This window comes from Triticum aestivum, chromosome 4B (assembly GCF_018294505.1).
Source record: "Triticum aestivum cultivar Chinese Spring chromosome 4B, IWGSC CS RefSeq v2.1, whole genome shotgun sequence".
NCBI lineage: Eukaryota > Viridiplantae > Streptophyta > Magnoliopsida > Poales > Poaceae > Triticum > Triticum aestivum.
In genome coordinates this window covers 176,086,675-176,111,835 of record NC_057804.1, presented here as the reverse complement: position 1 = coordinate 176,111,835, position 25,161 = coordinate 176,086,675, and the positions used below count along the sequence as shown (strand labels likewise).

Here is a 25,161-nt window from a genome sequence, read left to right as displayed (position 1 = left end):
GTTGAGGAGTGCGCCGGACTGGGAGGTGCCCCATACCCGGCAGGCGTCCTGGTTGGGACCTCTAGGACCTCAGGTCTTAGATGTTTAGGTTTGGCTGCGATGTCAGTTTGGTATTAGGCCCAGACTATCAGCGCCCCTTCATCGATTGGATAGGTGTAGCGACAATTGTTGCTTAGAAAGTGGCTTTAGTCTTGCTGTTGTATCACTTTGTAAGGTCTTGTGAGAATAATTAATAAAATGGCTGAATGCATCGCTCAGATGCAGAGGCCGGGGGTCATCCTCCTTTTCTAAAAAAAATAAAAAAAACTATGAAGGGATGGGAGAGAAAGTGGTAAAACATGTGCTATGGATTTCATCCCCTCTCCCAGCGCATCATAAACACATGGACCCAAGATTACCTCTTTCACCCTTACACCTACCATCTCAAGTGTAGCTTTGGCCATTTGTTAAGGACCCTCTGAATGAAACCAGGGGGACGACATCAAAGGGTCAAGACTCTAAGTGAGCATGTACACAAAGATTTATCCAAGACTCACTCGGGAGATTTAGATTGAGTCCGAGTAGTGTCGTACGAACCAGACAACCTTCAAGAAAGAGAAGTTTGTAGAAGCGACTTAGAGTTTAGCTAGTATGACTTGGGCCCGTGACCAAACCTCGACGATTCTCTAGCTTAGTACTAGGTCACGCCAGGTTGAGATGATTGAACCTATTCAAAAAACATCGAAGTGTCAAATTTGATTGGTGTACGACGTTGTTATAAAATTGTTGTACATACAACACTAATATATGTTGTGATTTTGCTGCTAAGGGTGCACCCACTAATCGTCATTGAGATCATATTGCTAATGGTACCTCATAATCACCTATTACTTCCATTACAATTCTTGTAATTAATAAATAACCGTTTGTGCTGAACTTAGTTGTTTAATTGTCTTATTTGGTCCACATAATTCTCAAAATAAAGGAGTAGGAAATACACGTAATTGCAGTGCCATGACCACTCGGAACGCGCTATAGCAATTTGTATGCGCCAAAGTTTGCTTGATAATTTCAGAGGAAAAATAAAGGATTCCTGCAAGACATTTAAATAGATGGGAGATTTTCAATAAAATGTAGTACAAAGTACTCTAATACGCAAAAAAGACTCAATCCTACAAATCAAACAATCTATTCCTAATTTGAACTAAAACCCCGACGAGTAAATCGAAACAGAGGAAGTAGAAGAAATTTTATGTGGATTTTAATCCTTCAAAATCGCTATAAAAATCCTTTTGGATCAAATAGGCCGCCCTACATTAATTACTCGCTCCGTAAACTAATATAAAAGTGTTTAGATTACTATTTTAGTGGTCTAAACGCTCTTATATTAGTTTACAGAGGGAGTATCAAGTAAACACGACTCTCATCATCATCGTCGTCGTCATCATCAGTAGCAGGGCCTGCATCGTTTTCGTACCCATCATAGTCGGTAGCGCTATGCTCAAACTCGGTCTTGGGCTTGGACCACTCGTCGTCGGCCGGCAGCGCGAAGCGGCATTGCGGGCAGAGGCAGCTGACCCGTAGCCAATCGGAGATGCAGCAGCTGTGGAAGCCATGGGAGCACGGCAACTTCCTGATGTCATCCCCTTCCTTGAAACTTTCCAAGCACACGACGCACTCCTCCTCCCTCGTATCCCCCACGGCCGCCCGTGCCAGTCCCGCGATCTCCTCTTCCGAGGCCGGGACAGCGCCGAAGCCACCGCCCCTCTCATCGTCGTCGGTAACATCTTCATACACAATAGCGCCGATGTCACCGCCCCTCTCGTCGTCGTGGGTAACGTCGTCTTCATAAACAGTAGTTTGTGTCATCAGAAACAAGTTGGCGAGAAGTGGCGCGTGGGACGGCGAAACGACCACAGAATCTTGGTGTGGCTGTTCGTCGGCGGCCATCGGGGAGGCCTCGTTGTCGTGGTCGGAGCCGTTCATTTCCCCTGAAGCCACCGGAGAAGGCGGATGATCGCGACGAACTGGCAGTGGACGAAGGAAGAAAAGATGTGCCTGCGTACGGTGATCAGCTGGGGGCAAATACCAGGCATGTCGCGGCATTTGTAGACGCCGCTGGCAGGCTACGATGCAAACTCTGGTTCGGACTTGGATTCCAAGTGAGATACTGATTCGGCCTGGTTTTCTTGTCACTATAAAAACAGGATTCTCCTCTACGTTACTCTACTATGTCACTCCCTAAAATTAGTATAAAGTTGAGTCATCTATTTTGTAACGGAGAAAGTATATGTCATTGCCAGTATGCCACACATCGATGTAATAGCATACACAGCCTGACAGCCGGACTAGCCAATTTCGGACACTCAAAGGCGGCAGTGACAGGTCAGTCCTTTAATTTGCCCATCTGCATGCATCCGGATACCTCATGATATAAAATATTAAATTCATACAACAACATCAAAGAAAAAATCTACGTACTACGTAGATCAACTACCCTAGTCCTCATCGAAGATGTCCACTGTCTCCGTGCCCGGCTCCGGGTACATGGGTGACAACCGCAACTCCGACTCCTTCGGCTCCTCCGCGTCCATTTCCTCTTCGACCTCGTCGAAGAGAGCGTCAGTCACCGCCTGTTCCTACCGGATGAACCGTCGGTTGGCCTCCACATAGGCCTCATTCTGAATGGACTCCAGGATGGCCTGCTGCTCTGCCATCTCGTCTGCTTGGGCGACGGCGAACTCCGCCACCGCGTCCTCCATGTTGAAGCCCGGAGTCGGCATGGCTGCTCCGCCTCGTCCGCCTCCTCCTCCTCCTCCTCATCCTCCATCAGAGCCGGCTGCTGCTCCTCTCCTTCCTCCTCATCCTCCTACTCCTCCTCTAGCTCCGGCTTGTCCGAAGGCAGCCCGGCAGCAATGCGGGTGGCGCACCTCGCTCGGATCTCTTGCTCGATCTGGTACCGGTGCTCTGGCATGAGCATAGCGTAGGTGATTATCTTTCGCCAGACCGGATGGATGGGCTAGGGTTGGGGACGTCGATTGGCTTAAATAGACGGATTTTGCCTCGGATGGTGATCTGGACCGGCGCCACACGGAGTTCACACCCCCACCACCACCACCGGAGGAGATGTATGTCGGACCACCGGGTTTACGGGCGATTCCGCGTGGGATCCCATTGTCAGTCCGACGTGGCGGACGCGCCCGGGTGCCCCATATCCGCCCCATATTTGGTTTGGACATGAGGAGTGCCGGTTAGTCCGGGCATTTGAGGCGCCCGACTGGGTCGAATTTTCATGACCGGTCAATGACCGGGCTGTCTGCCCGGGCATTTGAGGCTGGTTTGAGGTGCTCGGTTATAGATGCTCTAAGCATCGCGTGTGCTAGTAGGCAAATTCTAATTTTGATCCATGCAAGTTCAGAAATTTTGCTGAATATATTTTACTTAAAATAATAAGAAAGATCAAAACCATGCACTTTAAAAGTTTGTTAGTTTGTTTTAGCTGATGGTTAACCTTTCAGCCTGAACTTGAAAATCATAAAAACATATTAGACAACTGCGCTAGGGACAATTCCTTTCAATTATCCTAAGAGCAAGTATAATTTGATGTAAACAAACTATACGAGTCGATGCATCATATTTTTGCTGAGTTGGATCATAGAAGAAAACCGGGTTGTAGATTAAGAGTTAGTTTTAGCATGGGCTTCAAAAACTCCATGGGAGAATAAGGTGGACTATATATTAATAAAGTAATGCATACCTATAATACATGTTCGCTATTAGATTAGCTATAAGATATCGTGAACTAGGATTTACATCACACACGGACGGGGCACACAGATTCTAGGCCGCATGATTGTGTCAAGTTTCAGAAGCTTGCATTGTGTTTAGGGCTTAATTACTCCATGCATGCACTCCACCTCCCATGATTTTTCTTTTGACTTCTGAAACTTGAATCTATTACATCTTTTGAACTAAAATTTCAATCTATATTTCATTTGCATATTCGTATTCCTTGTGACGAGGGCTTTGAAACAAGACCACTCTTGAATATGTTTTGACACATTTTAGAAAGTTCATCAAGTTTTAACAAATAAAACTTGATAGGAACAAACGATAAAATTACCAAGTTTGAAAAACTAAAACTTAGACCCTAAACCTTAAGCTTCAAGCCCTAAACCCTAAAAGCAAATGAAACTTGGTAAAACTTTATGAAAGTTGATGAACACTTAATATTACGACTATCAAGTTTTAATATTGAAACTTAATAGAAATTTCATAGTTGTCAAAATGTATTCATGTGTGGTCATGTTTGAAATTTCTAGTCGCAACAAACACAAATATACAAGCTAAACTTAATTTTGACTTTCTTTAGTTGAAAATATATACCAGCTTCAAGTTTGAACACGAAATAAGAAAAGTATGAGTGAAGAGGTGAGTAGAGCATGCAACTCTGTTAAAAACATGCATGCATGGCCCTCGATGCATGCAAGTCAAAGATACTACACTTGTACTATTTGCAAAAAAGAAGTGATCCTTTCAGAAACTTAATCCGTCCACTAACCCCTTGAGAAACTTATTTGTGAATCTGGTCTTCGGTATATACGCCAAACCGTTACACTCATACACATAGTATAGCCAAAATGTTTGGCTACATCAATTGTATGAGTGTAGTCAAACGAATTTGGCGGGACTACAAGACAACTTGCTAAAGTGGTTTGGAGTTTATCCAAAACGTTTGGAGCGACTCATACATTTCATGTAGTCAAACCATTTGACTACATCGCGTGTATGAGTGTAGTCAAATGGGTTGACGTATATACCAGTGCCAGATTTGGAAATAAGTTTTCCAAAGGTTCAATAGACGAATTAAGTTTTAAAAAGGGGCATTTAGTACAAACTAGTAAGTGTGCACGTGCAACGCACGTTTTAACAAATATAAACCAGGATAAAAATCCACTTCAAGGTAAATAAATCTAGAATGAGGTTTTAGCAAAAATATTTTACAAAAATCCGTGGTTCCCAAAGATGTTCAGTAAGAGCATCTCCAACAGGTGCCCAAAAATTGCTCCGCGCGCTAAAATTCAGTTTTTTTGGGTGCCAGACAGCTCTAACAGAAGCTGTAAAATAATGCGCGCGCAAAAAAAGGTTGGACGTTCGATGAAAAACGCTATCGCATGCCCGCGCTTCACAATTTATACTGCGTGTTTTTTGGGCGCGTGTTTTTGGGCATCTGGTAAATCAATGTTGGGTCCAACGCGCTAAAGGTGCTACAGTGACGCTAAAACTATTTTAGGGTGCAAAAATTTTGTGCGCCTGTTGGAGATGCTCTTATAACCATCCTATATGAGCAACCCAACATACCTTGACTCACTTTATCAAAGAGGTTGCAGAAGTAACTCCAACTCATGTCTTGACAAATACACCATTTTCCTTAGTTAGAACTTGCAAAGAAATGGCAACCCATCATCTCTAACGATTCCATATTAAAAGGAAAAAAATACATCATGAAATGACATAGAGACAATATGCACACAATTATGTTGAACAATGATATGGGTCAAACATATGGAGTTAGTTGTTTCCCGAAAACAACTTTCTTGAAAATAATTATCTCTACATTGTGCCTGCAAAAGGAAAGAGAAACTTTATGTAAACCCAAAAACTACAATGGACAAACACACAATTTTTCAACAAATAAAAAAGAACACTGAGCAGGAAGCTTCCAATCCTCGTACGAAGGACAACCTTCCTACAAATACACAATCCGGTGCAGGTTCATACAATTTTCATTCTGCGCAAGTGATATGCAACATAGAAATTCAAGCCACTGCGACAAAATATGCAGGGAGAAATCTGTTTAAAGGCAATAATTGTTTATCAACAAGTTGGTACAAGTTGTTATCAAATACTTCAACACATTTCCAATTTCAATTATGAATATGCAATAAGATCCTTGCACCTTAATGATTTTTAACCAAACTATAAAATTAGTAGGCCAACCATGAATATTTTTGTTGTCGTATCTGGAGTACCTTTGAAATCTTGAGAAACTACAAGTACCCCGGTATTGACGGGGTACTATACAATCAAACTGGCTTCTTCTTGGGATAAGCCAATGTTCCAGCTCCAAGGTTTGATATGTCCGAAAGCTACAACATCTTTTAAATGGCACACGTAAAATTGAGAAGTCCATTGTTTGCACTAAGCATTTTCATTGACATCTGCAAAGTTCAAGGAGCTTTAGCGACACATATTATTAATAGAAGTCTACATTTGATAGTACAAAACAATTTACTCCCGGCAATTAAATCTCATTGTACAACAATTGCTCACACATGAAATCTCAACCTGATGGCTCCATCCTTTTTGTTGCATCGGCATCTGTTGAAGCCCTTATTTTAATTCCTGGTCAGCATTGACTGATGCAATAATAAAGCAGCAGCTTCCCAACCAAAACCCTTAGTGATATAGCTATCTTCTTCGACCACTTGGATCTCGAAGAATCCAATTAAGCTAGCTTAGCTACAAGCATAATCTGTGCCTCGTTCTCCAGCTGATATCTTTGCTCACCTTGGGCACCAGTTCTTGCAGGGCCTTTATCCTCTCGGCTATCCTCTCCCGGCAAAACTGCGACAAGGACCAGATGGTTAATTAATTAGAATAAATCATCCAGCATTCAGTTTATAGAGGAAGAGAGGTCCATGGAGCTAAATAGAACTGCACATGAGTAGAGAAGAACAAGAACAGTATGGGCAACTAAAAGGACGAAAACACGGGAAACTAATCAGATTAGTGCTAAGAAACTAACTGCTCCCCTTGGTTTTATATTCTATAAGGTTAATTGCCGGCCAAATTGACAGTAAAACTATATGAGTGTCACTCGATAGATAGTTCACTCCCTCCGAGGTGCTGTGTGGGTTGGTGGTCTGGCCTGGCCGCGCGCGCACCCGCTGCCTCGGCGGCGCCGGCGCGCCACCTCCTCCTCGCCCGGCTTGTGGTGGTTGCGCCCTGCAGCCGGAGCACCTCCTCCTCCCCCGGCTTGTTGTGGTTGCGCCCTGCAGCCAGAGCACCTCCTACTCCGCCAAAGGTCTGGTTCGGCATGGGCACCGTTTGCTGCTGCAAGAACATCTGCTATTCTCAGAAAAAAGATCGGGGGGCTGCAACTGGATTAATTCGAGAGAAAAAGACCTGCACGCACGTCACCGCCCGATTCGCCCTTGCCAAGGGTGAGTGGGAGCAGCAGGACGCCATCGCCGCCGTCGTCGCCCCCGATGGATGGCGAGCAGCCATGCCCTTGAGAAGCATGTTGTTGTAGTGGCCCTATCTCAGATCGGCGAGGTTCTGTAGCACCATCTACTTCGCCGCTGTGACGCCGCAGCCGGGATGCCGTTAATCTGGTGCTGCCAAAGCCGCGACGCCAGCATCACCGACAGGTCGTACGGCCCTCTAAACAGCTGCTGCTTTATCCCATCAGCCTGGGCGCGGTCCTCAGGCTTCGTCCCAGCGGCATGGTCGTGTCAAGCCGAGGGCGGCAGGCTGCCGAGCATCTGGTGGAGGAAATCGTCGTGCACGCCGCCATTGCCATTGCCGTGGCATGGGGCGGCGAGACAACCACCTCTGACCCAGGAACGGGGGCACGGCGAGACAACCACCTCTGACCCAGGAACGGGGGCGCGGTGAGGGCGACGGGCTAAATTTTGGGTTAGCGCTAATTTTGTGGTGGGATTTAGCGCTAATTGAGGATGGGATCAAGCGGTTGTTGAACGAATCTTTCGTCTGCTCGATGGCAGAGTTTTCGTCCGCTACCTTAAATTGGTTGACGTACTATCGCTAAAGGTTAGTTATTATTTTAACGGTTAGATCTAAATGAATGGACCGATCATGAGGCTCTAATTATCTTGGTTTGTTGTGTGTACGTTAGACGGGGTGCACTTAAAAAAGATAATGTTTTCTTATTTAATAGTAGTACAGATAATACACTACCTTTGGTGTACCTCATCCTATTCTTGTCACTGGCCGCGCCCATCATGAGCCATGACATCCGCAGAAGTGAACTAGATATTGTCAACTCTGGCAATAATAACAATATGACAAGGGGTAATGTGTAGGATGTTGACGACATCTAAATGAGTAGATGTTTGCGCTTAATTGGAAATTTCTCACTTAGCGTGATGTAGGTTTGAGGTGGTCAGTGTAGATTAAAAAGCAAAAAAAAAAAGATTCCTCCATAATTCACGGTTCAAGTGGTTTTTTATCTGAATGGATTCCCCTCATTGACGCGGTCCTCATAGCATGAGGATTTGGCCGAGAGGAGCTCTGGTGTATAGGGGATGTCCACCTGCATGGTTGCATGGAGGTTGCACACTCTTTGGCCATGCTAGGAACGAGGAGTAGCTCTTCGTCCAATCCAAGAACGAAGAGTGTTCTTCGGCCCATACGAGGACAAGAAGGGCCTCTTCGACCTAAAAGAGGATGGAAAGCCACTCTTCAGCCCATACAAAGATGATTGGATCATATTTTTTCAAAATTTCAATTTGACAGTATATATCTGCGATTTTGTAACAAAGTATTATTTTAATCCATCTCCTCCTACCGGTATGGTTGGCCAGAGCTTCCAAGAACTCGCCCAGGTCTGGGCCCTACCACTCAGTCTCAGAACATCTCGCACAAAGCACCATAGAAAGTGGCCAGCAAGACACGTGAGGAAAATGTGGATCTTGAATTCGAGGAGGCCACAAAAGGGGCACGTGCCATCTCCAGCCACATGTCACTTTGCCACCTTCGCCCCCTAGGGGAGGCGATCCCGAAAAAGTTGACATGAGAAAGTCTTGATCTTCAACGAAAGCGACACCTTTCACATATGAGTGGTCCAAGCAAGAGTCGACGAACGACGACATGGGGCATGATATGCCGAGCCTACACAGAACAATCCGTACGGAGCCAGGTGCCAGGACACAACAGCTGAAGAGTCCGACAACACCGTCCGAAAGGCCGCCCACAAGGTGGCCCAAGCTAAGGTCTCCTCACACCTAAATGTTAGTTGGAAAGGGATGTTCCAAGTCCCATTGTGGGAAGTCGAGGAAGCCAAAAGCATTGGTTCTATGCAGATTGCAAACAGGCCGAGGAATTAGGAGCGTAGTGGGAACCTGCCAATCCATGTGTCCAGTCAGAAGAGGGTCCCATCTCCATTGCTTATGGAGACACAAATACGTAGGTGAATCTCATGGGTATCAACTTAGTTTCAAAACTAAGAACCCTCGGTTTTTTTGATAAAAAGACCTAAATATATTATCAAAGTTCACTTAAAGTACAAAACACCTAAAAACATAATAAAAATTGCATCGAATTCAAAGACCATGGAACGACCAATACCGCAGCCAGAAAGAGTCGTCGACACGCGGCTCCCCTGCCGGAGGCTTGAATGTCTGATACTTACCCGTGTGGCAGAGGGGGATGACGTGGAAATCTATAGTGCGGGGCGTCTTTTAACCTTCTTCATGTCTGGCCAAAGGCGAGATGAAATTCTCAGATTTTTTTTTTCGATAAAGGGCTTTTCATTGAATTGAACTATCGAGTTGATACAACCGCATCAAAGATAACCCGGCCGCTGCATATCTAGATGCACACAGCCAAAGTACCAGATCCCAAAAAACAAAACAAAAAGGCGGAACGCCAGCAGTAGCGAAAAAAGATAAAAGAGGCCTAAGGTGATGCCGGGCCTATCCGAAGGTCACACCGCCATCCATGGGGGTAGAAAATGTCCCTGGACGAGCACTCCAACCGGGTAGAAGCCATCATAAATAAGTCTCTGTCCTCCGGCCTCTGCAGGATAGACCACATACGGAGCCATCGCGAGCATATATGAATTACCTGCATAGGAGATGAAACACTTTTATGATTAAAAACACTATCATTCCTGGTTAGCCACAACGCCCAACATAAGGCAGCCGCCCCCGCAAGAATGTGCTTAGAAAATTGTTTATCTATTCCCCTCAGCCAATTCCCGAACATATTCCGTACGCTGCATGGAGGGTATAGATTCGAAGCAATTTGGACTATTGCCCATACCGATCTAGCGAATTTGCAATCAAAAAATAGGTGTTTAATGGATTCATTATGATTGCAAAAAACACATTTTTTGCTGCCTTGCCAGTTTCGTCGAGCTAAATTATCCCTAGTTAAGATAACTCCTTTGTTGAGAAACCAAAGGAAAATCTTCACTTTTAGAGGAATCTTAAGCTTCCACAATTTTCTATTATCAGATGGAACCTCGTTATGAACCAGTGCATCGTACATGGATTTAACCGAAAATCTTCCGTTCAGATGCAGGTTCCATTTAAAGATGTCCGATTCAGCCGACAGTTGGACAGCTTCCAAACAAGTCAGCAGATCGTTCCATGCATTCAAACGAGGTCCAGAAATCGTTCTGCGAAAAGAAATATCCGGGTTTACTTGTCCCAATACCTGCTTGATCGTGACAAACTTATGTCTAACTATTCGATATAAGCTTGGGTATTGCACATTTAGAGGAGTAGTCCCTAGCCAGGTGTCTTCCCAGAATCAAATCTGGGAGCCATCCCTGACAGAGAAGGTGCCAAATTGGAAGAAGAATTCCTTAGGTTTCATAACCCCACTCCAAAAATGAGAGTCACCTGGTTTCCAGTAAACCTCGGAGATTGCTTTGGACCCAACGTATTTATTACGAATGATCTTCTGCCAAACACCATACTCAGTGAGTAATCTGTATACCCATTTGCTGAGCAATGAAATGTTTTTGATCTCAAGATCCTGGATTCCGAGTCCCCCTTGACTTTTGGGCCGACATATAATATTCCACCTAGCCAAGCGATATTTCTTTTTTTCATTTTCACTCTGCCAAAAACACCTTGATCTAAAATAATCAAGGCGTTGGAGAACACCTTTTGGCAGATGAAAAAAAGATAGCATATAAAGAACCATGTTGGTAAGTACCGAGTTGATAAGAACTAGTCGGCCCCCATAGGACAGGAGTTTGGCCTTCCAGCTCGCCAACCGTTTCTCCAGTCTTTCTTCAACATGTTTCCACTAGTAAGCTTGCACGTGCAACGCACGATAGCACAACAGAAAAAATATCCCATCCATCTAGTTAAATTTATGAACCAACAAATGAACATCATATATAAATTCTCAGATGCAAGATTTAACCAAATAGTTATAGAGAATATATTGCAGTAAGATTTCCGAACCTCTCAAGTTTCAAACTGCACAGACAAACATTTGGTCATTGTAATAAATTCTTGGTCATCTAAAAATCTAATAGCCAAAATAAGCCATACTCATCTAAGCATCAAATAAAATTATATTCATTTGAAGCACATTGAGTATTAAAGTGCAATGTTTTGTTTCGTTGCAAAAATAGTATAATATTCCTTTCACGAAATCCTCAAGTATGCACACACACAAATATGAAGTACATCCATGTTACATCGCAAAAACAAGTATTTTTGTATTACGTCTTGAAGAAAATACACTCATATTCCATAACAAACAAGCACATTATTCTTGAAAACTTAACAGGAGCAATGTCGTATCTATTAATAGGAGTGGATTGTTTTACAACCGGATCGATAGAGCCAGGCTTTGCCTAGCAGAGAAGAAATTGGAGGACCAAAACCGCAGCCCCATCATCCTGAACAACTCTTAACAAAAGCATGTTTCCTCTTCCTTACTAACTCTCTGATCATTCCCTCAAAAACAAACTAATCATGATCTTGAATGTGGCAGCGCCGATTCCCCTGTAATGTGGCAGCGCCGATTCCCCTGTAACATATGAGGTCTCATGCATGTATAATAACCAGTAAAAAATCTCCCACTTGTGTGTCCATTGAAATGTCAGTACAAAAATTAGCAGTAACCAGTACATGGACCTCTTGTTTCTTCAAAACTTATGTACAATAAAACTGGGGAAGAATGAACAATCCCGGTAACCAAACCATAGGATTCTCGAGATGACCACCGCCTGTCGTGGGAACGATTCCGACAATAATAAGGTATAGGGTAACGGAGCATGATCTATCGAGATGCATATGGGTGACACGGTGGTTTTAGCGAGTTCGGGCCTCTCACGGTGGAGATAACAACCCTACGTCTCGTGCTCCGGAGAGGCTTTGTTTTATCTGAGTATATATCCGGAGATTACAATGTGTGTGAGAGAGAGGAACGGATCTCCATGCCTGAGCTAAGTCCTGAGACTAATGGTGAAAAAAGAGAGAGGTGGAAGAAGAAGCCCCCTAAGTCTAGTGGTGGGGGTTGGCTTATATAGAGTGCGCCACCTCCTCACCTCCTATGTTACAAAGTGGGGTATGAATGCTATAATGACAGCCCACTATTAAGCCTTCACTATTAGAAAGATGCCGACTGCTTTGCTGCCTGCTGGTCTTCGTATATCCGAGTGAGTCGTACGGTCGAGTGGTGAACTGTCATCCGAGTGGATGGTATGTTGCTTGGTCGAGTGGATAGTATGCTACTTGTCCGAGTGGACAGTGTGTCTGTATGAAATTGACCTGGACCCACATGTTGTGTGGACCCCACGCTTCATGATATTTCGACCCTTCGTGGGCCTACCTGTTATGTATCCCCAACACCGCCACCGATGGCTTGCCGCCAAGCTTCACCCATGTGCCCTCCCGTAATCTCCTGACCAAGGTTCTCCTTAGCTCAGAAGAGCTATGCCACGCGCCTCCAGTGCTACCACCTATAGTATGGTTGAGGTATCATGTGCGTCGCTCGGTCCTGTTTTAATGTTATGGCCAAAACATATCATGTTCATTTAAACTTGATGTCACCTCCAAGATTACCTATTCACATGAATATGGGATTCATCAGAATTTCAAATCTAGTATTGACATGGTATGAGCAGCATATGGAATTCTTAGAGACGGCAATTTCAGTAGAAATACTTATGAACAAAGATAATAAATTATCCTTTTGTACAAACCAACCCAAAAAATTCCTCCAACTCCACAATGGTTGTAAATGGTGCTCCATTGGTAACCTCACCCGAGATAATTGAATAGTAAAATTACTTCCAAGTAGCTGAGAACCGAAACATTGGATATCAATAATGAATCATATATTGATTCAGATACTCGAAAATAATATACGGATTTAATTACAGATGATCTTTCAAGCTAGCTTTTCTATAGATTGTTTAGAAAATAATTATTCAAAGCATTACAAAGAATTGTATAAAATATTATAAAACACATGATATGCAACATTCATACAAGCTGACCATATACTTTAAGCATGTTCAAGGTAAATCTGTCCAGATATGAGAATTACATTCATGAATATATAGTAAACCTACTATTTATGCTTCAGCACAACTTATCAGAAGGATGACGACCACACCTGGATCATGTAAACTTAGGAGTTTGATGGCGTGCACAGATACATGCTGTTGCTTGTAGGGTCATTGTTTACGCAGATCTTTGGCGACATGAGAGACAAGAAGCCTCCACCACCGGCGTGACTCCGTGAGGCCAGCACAAGTGGCATTTGCTGTTGCTGGAATGTGATCCTAGTGGCGGAGGGTCTGCGGGCAGGAGGGGACGGTGATGCCGTACCTAGGTTGATACTTCACAAAAAAAAATATTACATGTTACAACATATCAGAACATAACCAAGGAAAAGAGGAACTTAAAACAAAAGATGCAAATTGAAATCAAAGGCTCATCAGCAATTGTAAGGAAGCGGACAACACCGAGCGACTGAAGCCAGTGCCGATTGATCTCGCGGCAAAATAAATAATGATCAATGTAATTGACCGTCAGATATCGAGTTTCATGAAGATGACAATATTTTTGTGAGATGAGTTGAGAAATAACACATAATTGCAAGCAGCATTTTGTGCTTGTGGGCGAAAAAAATTCTCCATCGTCTAGCACACCAATGCCTGTTGGAATTAAACATGGCTTCTTTTCTTGTCCATCCTTTTTTTGGTAGGTGCTAATTGCTGCAATATAGATAAGAACGTACCTCAAACTGTTCCGTGCGTGCGTTGGCTGCTGAGCATCCAACCGAAATCGTTCATAGCAGCCAGCCATCTGTCTTTTTGTGTTGCTTCAGTCAGCTTGCTGCAGGATCTCGTTAGGACCAAATTGGATCATCGTGCTCCCCACGATTGTGCTGCCCGAGTGCATGCTGGAGGAGCCGGTCGAGCTCGGCGGGGCGTGCACGACGTGGGCCTAACCACGCGAGCTGCAGGATAAGGCCAGCGACCGCCGCTCCTGGCCGCCGCTTCGTCCCTAGCACCAGCGGCACGCGCGGGCCACCATCGCCTCGGCACATGCACAAATCCGGCCGGATCTGCCCGCGCCCCATCGGGCGACCCATGCCCCGACGGTCGCGCTTCTCATCTTACTTTGTCCATGCTAGTTGGAGCGGCGGATGAGGGGATGGACGCGGCCGACGGCGGTCTTGCGGGGGGCCACCAACGGCGACGTGGGATGGCGCTAGTTGCCAGCTGCTGGACGGCGGCGGCGTGATCTGGAAGCAGAAGGAGGCGACAGGTCGGGGAAAGGATACAGAGTTGCAGACGTGCGCTATCGTGGGGCCTACCTTGACGGCCTCCTCTGAGGATGCGGGGGCGGGGGCGGGGGCAGAGTTTTCGTCCGCGCCTGGAAATTGCTAAACGTATTTCTCGCTGGGGTTAGCTTAATCTTTACGGTTAGATCTAATTAAACCATCCTGATCGTAAGGCTGTTATTAGTCCGCGTTGTTATTTGTAGCTGAGGCTGGATGCATCTAGCGATGAATATGTTTTTTTTAATAGTAGCATAGATTCAGCGATTGTCAAACGCCGATAATGAATAGGAATACCTAGATATTTAATCGGAAATTGGCCTAAATGGCATCCAAATATCTCCACATAATCTTGTGAATTTTCTGCGGCTTCGCCAAAACAGAATAGTTCACTCTTATGAAAGTTTATCTTCAGGCCCGAGAGCTCCTCAAAAGCACATAATACCAATTTGAGGTTTCTAGCCTTTTCAAGGTCGTGATCCAAAAACAGAATTGTGTCGTCCGCGTACTGCAAAATTGAGAGGCCTCCTTCTACTAGATGAGGAATAACCCCGGTGATTTGTCCAGCTAGTTTGGCCCTCTCGATGAGAGTAACTAGCATATCAGCCACGATGTTGAAAAGGATAGGAGATGCGGGGTCGCCTTGATGAAGCCCCTTCCTAGTCTGAAAATAATTGCCTACGTCATTGTTGACCTTGATAGCCACACTACCTCCAGACACAAAATTCTCAGATTTCATGCAATCTTTTTCATTGTTTGAACTTTGAACTTCAGGGAGTCCACATCAGTCTACACTCGTACAATCCATGTATAATCGCTTGTGATAATCTGAGACTAAGGAGGCCTTAATCTACGTTTCCATCGAATTAGTAACATAGAACTCTCTAATCGTCCTCACACTACTCGGTCGTCGTGCTATACACATCCATTAATGGTCGGCGGCGGCGGACACCGGGAAGCGGCAGAGCGGGCAGACGCGGCTGATCCGGAGTCACCTGAAGATGCAGCTCTCGTGGTATTCATGGGAGCACGGCATCTTCCTGATCTTGCCACCTACATCGAAGCTCTCCGTGCAAACAGCGCACTCCGCCTCCCTCGTCTCCTCGACGGCCGCCTCCTCCAGCCCGGCGATGGCCTCCTCGGACGCCGGGACCGTGCCGAAGCTGCCTTCACTGTACCCAGACGACCCGTCATCGTGTCCATCGCCGTTACCTCCGGCTCCGCGCACGAAGCCAAACATGATAGCGTTAACCTCCCGTACCCGAATCTCTGTGGTCAAGTTGCCTGACGTAGAGAATGAGTATAAGCGGGCCGGCGTGCCAGCCGAGGCAGGGCGCGTCTCTTCGCCGGCGGCCGCGTCGTAATATGGGCCGGAGCCGTCCATGTCGCGTGAAGTCACCGCGGAGAAGACGACGACGAAAGAGAGGTGAACGGAACAGCTGAGGGCGGAAACGAACGGGTCCCGCTTCTTTTGTAGAGCGAAAATGATGTCCAGCAATCCGGTTCCGAGTTTTTTTTCGCTCAAAAAAAAAATCCGGTTCCGAGTGAGAGATTTCGTTTCCGGTACCATCTCGGCGGACCCGATGCCCGGCCAACTGTAAGCCCACCACCTGGTTGCAAAAGCCTAGCCCATACCAATCCCGCCAGAAAGCCTACCCGGTTGCCAGCTCGCAGCCCAAAAGGCCCAAACACTGCATTGTCCAGAGTCCAGACAGACCTCAACCTGGCAATCGGGTCGGGTTCGGTCGGATCGACATCTACCAGACCCATGCCCAAATACTAATCGGGTCGATCATCCACCCATGACACTACCCATGGGTTTGATTCCAAACCCATGCCCAAACCCATCGGGTGACCCGACCCAATCGGGCACCCATCGGGTCTGAACTGCACCAACGTGCAGTGCGGGGTTGATCACAGGTTGGAACTTCAGCCTCCCCGAAGCCTCCTTTAATTTATAGCGGTGCTCCTACTTGAATCTCACCGAGTTGGTGAGGTGGTACTAAAACTACCTTGTTTGTGCTATTTGCTGCGACTGTAGGTAGCAGGAATTAACATGGGCTGGCTAGCCCATGGGCCTGCTACATATGTCTCACGGTCTTTCACAATTTTGTAATCACAAATTCGGTAGTTGGGAAAGTTGTAAATGGGCATTATGGGCTGCTGCCAATCTGTCATGGCCACATGACGTGGGCTTCAACGTGGTAGGGTCGTAGGGATGGTGGACCTAGGATGCTTAGAAGGCATGGTGATATCACAATATTCTACATATTTGTTAGACAAATAGAGATAGACAACCTATTTGTTAGATAAATAGAAAGTAGCACATAGACATGTATTTAATTATTAATATACTAATCGGGCGACCCATCGGGTAACTCATGGGCACGAACCTATGCCCATACCCTACCCACGATTAATCGGGTTACCCCGTGGGTAAGACCCATGGGCGAATACCGTGACCCATACCCTATCCATTCGGGTCGGGTACCCATGGGCGACCAAACCCATGGGTCAAACTGCCGGGTTGAGACAGACCCGTGCTCCAGTCCACCGTCATCGCCGTCGCAGGTGAGGTGAGCGGCTCCGCCCCTATCCCGCTGCCGGAAGAATGGAGCAGCTTTGGCGCACGCGGCGTTGCGGTAGCTCCACACTACCAGCGCGGCACACCAAGCCGGCCTGCTCTGCGATGGCGCCTCCCCCGCCTGGCGGCATCACCGGTTAGCCTTTGGAAATCTTCCCAGACCGAGGCCGCATGCCTCGAATGCTCTCACTTCGCGCGGCCACCGGCCGGGCATGACCGGCACCCCGCGCTGCCGCGCCCCTGACCCGGCCGCCGCCCTTCTCCCAGTGCTACTCCGGATCGCGGCTTGTTGAGGTAAATAGTACTACTACTATGTCACGGTTTAAGTTTTGCACATAGTGGAATGATGTGACGCTGTGAAAATTGTTACATAAGTTATAGCGCCCTGTGGATCGCCACATAAGTGTTTGTTCAAGGGAGTGTTAGCATGGCCATTGGGCTATAAGACATAATGACAGTTCAGACACACTTGCCAAAAGAAATGCAGCCTTCACCAAGGCGTTAGTCAGGCAGCACACTAGCTCCGATCACTGATTTGACAGATGCCTTGGGCAGGTCAGTGTTGCCCAGGCGCACTTAGTGTCAAAAAACCTCTTACCGTATGGGACGGAGGGAGTAGTACACTATCAGGAAAAATACTAGTACTCCCTCCGTCCAAAAATACTTAGTCATCAAAATGGACAAAAAGGGATGCATCTAGAACTAAAATACATCTAGATACATCTCTTTTATTCATTTAGATGACAAGTATTTCCGGACGGAGGGAGTACTATGTTGGGGAACGTAGCAGAAATTCAAATTTTTCCTACGCGTCACCAAGATCTATCTATGGAGAGACCAGCAACGAGTAGAAAGGGGAGTGCATCTACATACCCTTGTAGATCGCTAAGCGGAAGCGTTCAAGTGAACGTGGTTGATGGAGTCGTACTCGTCGTGATTCAGATCACCGATGATCCTAGTGCCGAACGGACGGCACCTCCGCGTTCAACACACGTACAGCCCGGTGATGTCTCCCACGCCTTGATCCAGCAAGGAGAGAGGGAGAGGTTGAGGAAGACTCCATCCAACAGCAGCACAACGGCGTGGTGGTGGTGGAGGAGCGTGGCAATCCCGCAGGGCTTCGCCAAGCACCACGGGAGAGGAGAAGAACTTGGGAGAGAGGGAGGGGCTGCACCAAAGGCATAAGGTATGTTTTGGGAGGCCCTCCTACCCCACTATATATAGGGATCCCAAGGGGGGGTGCGCCAGCCCCTAGGAGATCCAATCTCCAAGGGGGCGGCGGCCAGGGGAGGAGTCCTCCCCCCCAAGGCACCTAGGAGGTGCCTTCCCCTGCTGGGACTCTTCCTTTAGGGTTTCCCCAGGCGCATGGGCCTCTTGGGGCTGGTGCCTTTGGCCCATGTAGGCCAAGGCGCACCCCCTACAGCCCATGTGGCCCCCCGGGGCAGGTGGCCCCACCCGGTGGGCCCCCGGGACCCTTTCGGTGGTCCCGGTACAATACCGATGACCCCGAAACTTGTCCCGATGGCCGAAACAGGACTTCCTATATATAAATCTTTACCTCCGGACCATTCCGGAACTCCTCGTGACGTCCGGGATCTCATCCGGGACTCCGAACAACATTCGGTAACCACATACAAGCTTCCTTTATAACCCTAGCGTCATCGAACCTTAACTGTGTAGACCCTACGGGTTCGGGAGACATGCAGACATGACCGAGACGTTCTCCGGTCAATAACCAACAGCGGGATCTGGATACCCATGTTGGCTCCCACATGTTCCACGATGATCTCATCGGATGAACCACGATGTCAAGGACTTAATCAATCCCGTATTCAATTCCCTTTGTCTAGCGGTATTTTACTTGCCCGAGATTCGATCGTCAGTATACCGATACCTTGTTCAATCTCATTACCGGCAAGTCACTTTACTCATTCCGTAACACATCATCCCGTGATCAACTCCTTGGTCACATTGCGCATATGATGATGTCCTACCGAGTGGGCCCAGAGATACCTCTCCGTTTACACGGAGTGACAAATCCCAGTCTCGATCCGCATAAAACAATAGATACTTTCGGAGATACCTGTAGTGCACCTTTATAGTCACCCAGTTACGTTGTGACGTTTGATACACCCAAAGCACTCCTACGGTATCCAGGAGTTACACGCTCTCATGGTCAAAGGAAGAGATACTTGACATTGGCAAAGCTCTAGCAAACGAACTACACGATCTTTGTGCTATGCTTAGGATTGGGTCTTGTCCATCACATCATTCTCCTAATGATGCGATCCCGTTATCAACGACATCCAATGTCCATAGCCAGGAAACCATGACTATCTGTTGATCACAACGAGCTAGTCAACTAGAGGCTCACTAGGGACATATTGTGGTCTATGTATTCACACGTGTATTACGATTTCCGGATAATACAGTTATAGCATGAATAAAAGACAATTATCATGAACAAGGAAATATAATAATAATACTTTTATTATTTCCTCTAGGGCATATTTCCAACAGTCTCCCACTTGCACTAGAGTCAATAATCTAGTTCACATCGCCATGTGATTAACACTCACAGGTCACATCGCCATGTGACTAATACCCAAGAGTTTACTAGAGTCAGTAGTCTAGTTCACATCACTATGTGATTAACACTCAATGAGTTTTATGTTTGATCATGTTGCTTGTGAGAGAGGTTTTAGTCAACGGGTCTGAACCTTTCAGATCCGTGTGTGTTTTACAAATCTCTATGTCATCTCCTAGATGTAGCTACCACGCTCTATTTGGAGCTAATCCAAATAACTGTTCTACTTGGAGCTATTCTAAATTGTTGCTCCATTATATGTATCCGGTATCTCTACTCAGAGCTATCCGGATAGGTGTCAAGCTTGCATCGACGTAACCCTTTACGACGAACTCTTTTACCACCTCCATAATCGAGAAAAATTCCTTAGTCCACTAATTTCTAAGGATAACTTTGACCGTTGTCCTGTGATCCATTCTTGGATCACTCTTGTACCCCTTGACTGACTCATGGCAAGGCACACTTCAGGTGCAGTACTCAGCATGGCATACTATAGAGCCTACGTCTAAAGTATAGGGGACGACCTTCGTCCTTTCTCTCTTTTCTGCCGTGGTCGAGCTTTAAGTCCTAACTTCGTACCTTACAACTCAGGCAAGAACTCCTTCTTTGACTGGTCCATCTTGAACACCTTCAAGATCATGTCAAGGTATGTGCTCATTTGAAAGTATTATTAAGCATTTTGATCTATCCTTATAGATCTTGATGCTCAATGTTCAAGTAGCTTAATCCAGGCTTTCCATTGAAAAACACTTTCAAAATAACCCTATATGCTTTCCAGAAATTCTACGTTATTTCTGATCAACAATATGTCAACAACATATACTCATCAGAAATTCTGTAGTGCTCCCACTCACTTCTTTGGAAATACAAGTTTCTCGTAAACTTTGTACAAACCCAAAATCTTTGATCATCATCAAAGCACACATTCCAACTCCGAGATGCTCACTCCAGTCCTTAGAAGGATTGCTGGAGCTTTGCATACTTATTAGCATCTTTTGGGATTGACAAAACCTTCCGGTTGTATCACATACAACCTTTCCTCAAGTATAACGTCGAGGAAACAATGTTTTGACATCCTATCTGCAAGATTTCATCAATCATGCAGTAACTGCTAATCCAATTCCAACAGACTCTTAGCATCGCTACGAGTGAGAAAACCTCACCGTAATCAACTCCTTGAACTTGTCGGAAAATATCTTAACGACAAGTCGAGCTTTCTTAATGGTAATTCTTACCATCATTGTCTGTCTTCCTTTTAAAATCCATCCGTACCCAATGGCCTTATGACCATCAAGTATTTCTTCCAAAGTCATGGATCCGTTCTCGGATTTTATGGCCTCGAGCCATTTATCGGAATCCGGGCCCACCATTGCTTCTCCATAGCTCGTAGGTTCATTGTTGTCCAGCAACATGACTTCCAAGACAGGATTATGTACCACTCTGATGTAGTACGTATCCTTGTCATCCCATGACGTTTGGTAGTGACTTGATCCGAAGTTTCATGATCAACATCACAAGCTTCCACTTCAATTGGTGTAGGTGCCACAGGAACAACTTCCTGTGCCCTGCCACACACTAGTTGAAGAGACAGTTCAATAACCTCATCAAGTTTCCACCATCCTCCCACTCAATTCTTTCGAGAGAAACTTTTCCTCGAGAAAGGACCCGATTCAAGAAACAATCCATATTGCTTTCGGATCTGAATTAGGAGGTATACCCAACTGTTTTGGGTTTCCTATGAAGATGCATTTTATCCGCTTTGGGTTCGAGCTTATCAACCTGAAACTTTTTCATATAAGCGTCGCAGCCCCAAACTTTTAAGAAACGACAACTTAGATTTCTCTAAACCATAATTCATATGGTGTCATCTCATCGGAATTACGTGGTGCCCTATTTAAAGTGAATGTGGTTGTCTCTAATGCCTAACCCATGAACGATAGTGGTAATTCGATAAGAGACATCATGGTACGCACCATATCCAATAGGGTGCAACTATGATGTTCGGACACACCATCACACTATGGTGTTCCAGGCGGTATTAATTATGAAACAATTTCCACAATGTCTTAATTGTGTGCCAAAACTCGTAACTCAGATATTCATCTCTATGATCGTATCATAGACATTTTATCCTCTTGTCACAATGATCTTCTACTTCACTCTGAAATTACTTGAACCATTCAATAATTCAGACTTGTGTTTCATCAAGTAAATATTCTCAACATCTACTCGAATCATCTGTGAAGTAAGATCATAACGATATTCACTGCATGCCTCAGCACTCATTGGATTGGACACATCAAAATGTGTTACTTCCAACAAGTTGCTGTCTTGTTCCATCTTACTGAAAACGAGGCTTTTCAGTCATCTTGCCCATGTGGTATGATTTGCATATATCAAGTGATTCAAAATCAAGTGAGTCCGAACGATCCATTTGCATGGAGTTTCTTCATGCATATACACCAATAGACATGGTTCGCATGTCTCAAACTTTTCAAAAATGAGTGAGTCCAAAGATCCATCAACATGGAGCTTCTTCATGCGTTTTACACCATTATGACTTACATGGCAGTGCCACAAGTAAGTGGTACTATCATTACTATCTTATATCTTTTGGCATGAAAATGTGTATCACTACGACCGAGATTCAATAAACCATTCCTTTAGGTGCAAGAGCACTCATTCAGGTTTAATACTAATCTTGATGGTAGAGGGAGCGTGCGATGTTAGATCACATCAAACTTGGAAACACTTCCAACACATATCGTCAGCTCACCTTTAGCCAGTCTCTGTTTTATTCCGTAGCTTTTATTTCGAGTTACTAACACTTAGCAACCGAATCGGTATCTAATACCCTGGTGCTACTAGGAGTACTAGTAAAGTACACATTAACATAATGTATATCCAATATACTTCTATCGACCTTGCCAGCCTTCTCATCTACCAAGTATCTAGGGTAATCTTGCTCCAGTGGTTGTTCCCCTTATTATAGAAGCACTTAGTCTCGGGTTTGGGTTCAACCTCGGGTTTCTTCATTGGTGCAGCAGCTGATTTGCCGTTTCATGAAGTATCCCTTTGTTCCCTTGCCCTTCTTGAAACTAGTGGTTTCACCAACCATCAACAATTGATGCTCCTTCTTGATTTCTACTTTCGCGGTGTCAAACATCGTGAATACCTCAAGGATCATCATATCTATCCCTGATATGTTATAGTTCATCACGAAGCTCTAGCAGCTTGGTGGCAATGACTTTGGGGAAACATCACTATCTCATCTGGAAGATCAACTCCCACTCGATTCAAGTGATTGTTGCACTCAGACAATCTGAGTACAAGCTCATCGATTGAGCTTTCTCCCTTAGTTTGCAGGCTAAGAAAATCGTCGGAGGTCTTATACCTCTTGACGTGGGCACGAGCCTGAAATCCCAATTTCAGCCCTCGAAACATCTCATATGTTCCGCGATGTTTCGAAAACGTCTTTGGTGCCGCTACTTAAACCATTTAACTGAACTATCACGTAGTTATCAAAACGTGTATGTTCGATGTTCGAAACATCCACAAACGACGTTTGGGGTTCAGCACACTAAGCAGTGCATTAAGGACATAAGCTTTCTACTGATCGCATAATCGCTACTATCAACTTTCAACTATATTTTCTCTAGGAACATATCTAAAACAGTAGAACTATAGCGTGAGCTACGACATAATTTGCAAAAGGTCTTTTGACTATGTTCAGGATAATTAAGTTCATCTTATGAACTCCCACTCAGATAGACATCCCTCTGGTCATCTAAGTGATTACATGATCCGAGTCAACTAGGCCGTGTCTGATCATCACGTGAGACGGACTAGTCATCATCGGTGAACATCTTCATGTTGATCGTATCTACTATACGACTCATGCTCGACCTTTCGGTCTCCGTGTTCCGAGGCCATGTCTGCACATGCTAGGCTCGTCAAGTTAACCCTAAGTGTTTTCGCTGTGTAAAACTGTCTTACACCCGTTGTATGTGAACGTAAGAATTCATCACACCCGATCATCACGTGGTGCTTAGAAGCGACGAACTGTAGCAACGGTGCACAGTTAGGGGGGAACACTTCTTGAAATTTTGTAAGGGATCATCTTATTTACTACCGTCGTCCTAAGTAAACAAGATGCATAAACATAATAAACATCACATGCAATTATATAGTTGTGACATGATATGGCCAATATCATATAGCTCCGTTGATCTCCATCTTCGGGGCTCCATGATCATCTTGTCACCGGCATGACACCATGATCTCCATCATCATGATCTACATCATCGTGTCTTCATGAAGTTGTCACGCCAACGACTACTTCTACTTTTATGACTAACGCGTTTAGCAATAAAGTAAAGTAGTTTACATGGCGTTCTTCAATGACACGCAGGTCATACAAAAAATAAAGACAACTCCTATGGCTCCTGCCGGTTGTCATACTCATCGACATGCAAGTCGTGAATCCTATTACAAGAACATGATCAATCTCATACATCACATATCATTCATCACATTCTTCTTGGCCATATCACATCACATAGCATACCCTGCAAAAACAAGTTAGACGTCCTCTAATTGTTGTTTGCATGTTTTACGTGGCTGCTATGGGTTTCTAGCAAGAACGTTTCTTACCTACGCAAAACCACAACGTGATATGCCAATTGCTATTTACCCTTCATAAGGACCCTTTTCATCGAATCCGTTCCGACTAAAGTGGGAGAGACTGGCACCCGCTAGCCACCTTATGCACCAAGTGCATGTCAATCGGTGGAACCTGTCTCACGTAAGAGTACGTGTAAGGTCGGTCCGGGCCGCTTCATCCCACAATACCGTCGAAACAAGATTGGACTAGTAACGGTAAGCATATTGAACAACATCAACGCCCACAACTACTTTGTGTTCTACTCGTGCAAAGAATCTACGCAATAGACCTAGCTCATGATGCCACTGTTGGGGAACGTAGCAGAAATTCAAATTTTTCCTACGCGTCACCAAGATCTATCTATGGAGAGACCAGCAACGAGTAGAAAGGGGAGTGCATCTACATACCCTTGTAGATCGCTAAGCGGAAGCGTTCAAGTGAACGGGGTTGATGGAGTCGTACTCGTCGTGATTCAGATCACCGATGATCCTAGTGTCGAACGGACGGCACCTCCGCGTTCAACACACGTACAGCCCAGTGACGTCTCCCACGCCTTGATCCAGCAAGGAAAGAGGGAGAGGTTGAGGAAGACTCCATCCAACAGCAGCACAACGGCGTGGTGGTGGTGGAGGAGCGTGGCAATCCCGCAGGGCTTCGCCAAGCACCACGGGAGAGGAGAAGAACTTGGGAGAGAGGGAGGGGCTGCACCAAAGGCATAAGGTATGTTTTGGGAGGCCCTCCTACCCCACTATATATAGGGATCCCAAGGGGGGTGCGCCAGCC

The 25,161-nt window shown here is 45.5% G+C and overlaps 1 protein-coding gene across 4 annotated transcripts; it reads right to left on the bottom strand.

Moving 5' to 3' along the window:
• Positions 1–6,081: 6,081 nt before the first annotated feature.
• Positions 6,082–7,932, bottom strand: LOC123094692 (uncharacterized). 4 transcript variants are annotated; one of them, XR_006445921.1, is made up of 3 exons: positions 7,168–7,932; positions 6,328–7,095; positions 6,082–6,200 (listed from the first exon to the last, which is right to left on the bottom strand). XR_006445921.1 is itself a non-coding variant. In XM_044516635.1 (3 exons), exons 1-3 carry the CDS (start codon positions 7,282–7,284, stop codon positions 6,488–6,490), a joined length of 456 nt encoding a protein of 151 aa, XP_044372570.1. In that variant the 5' UTR covers positions 7,285–7,932; the 3' UTR covers positions 6,207–6,487. The 4 variants fall into 4 exon arrangements, 2 of the variants coding, with proteins under 2 accessions (XP_044372570.1, XP_044372571.1); XM_044516635.1 differs by lacking the exon at positions 6,082–6,200 and having other exon boundaries at positions 6,207–6,606; positions 6,876–7,095; XM_044516636.1 differs by lacking the exon at positions 6,082–6,200 and having other exon boundaries at positions 6,207–6,606; positions 6,876–7,092.
• Between the last annotated feature and the right edge of the window lie 17,229 nt (positions 7,933–25,161).

What these genes read in the sequence shown, in the direction of transcription:
- LOC123094692 (XM_044516635.1), bottom strand. Translation starts at nt 7,284, where the DNA reads ATGCTTCTCAAGGGCATGGCTGCTCGCCATCCATCGGGGGCGACGACG. An exon ending in GGGCGGTGACGTGCGTGCAG is followed by an intron (nt 7,096 to 7,167) that starts GTCTTTTTCTCT and finishes ATGTTCTTGCAG; the next exon opens with CAGCAAACGGTGCCCATGCC. An exon ending in CACACAGCACCTCGGAGGGA is followed by an intron (nt 6,607 to 6,875) that starts GTGAACTATCTA and finishes TCCTTGTCGCAG; the next exon opens with TTTTGCCGGGAGAGGATAGC.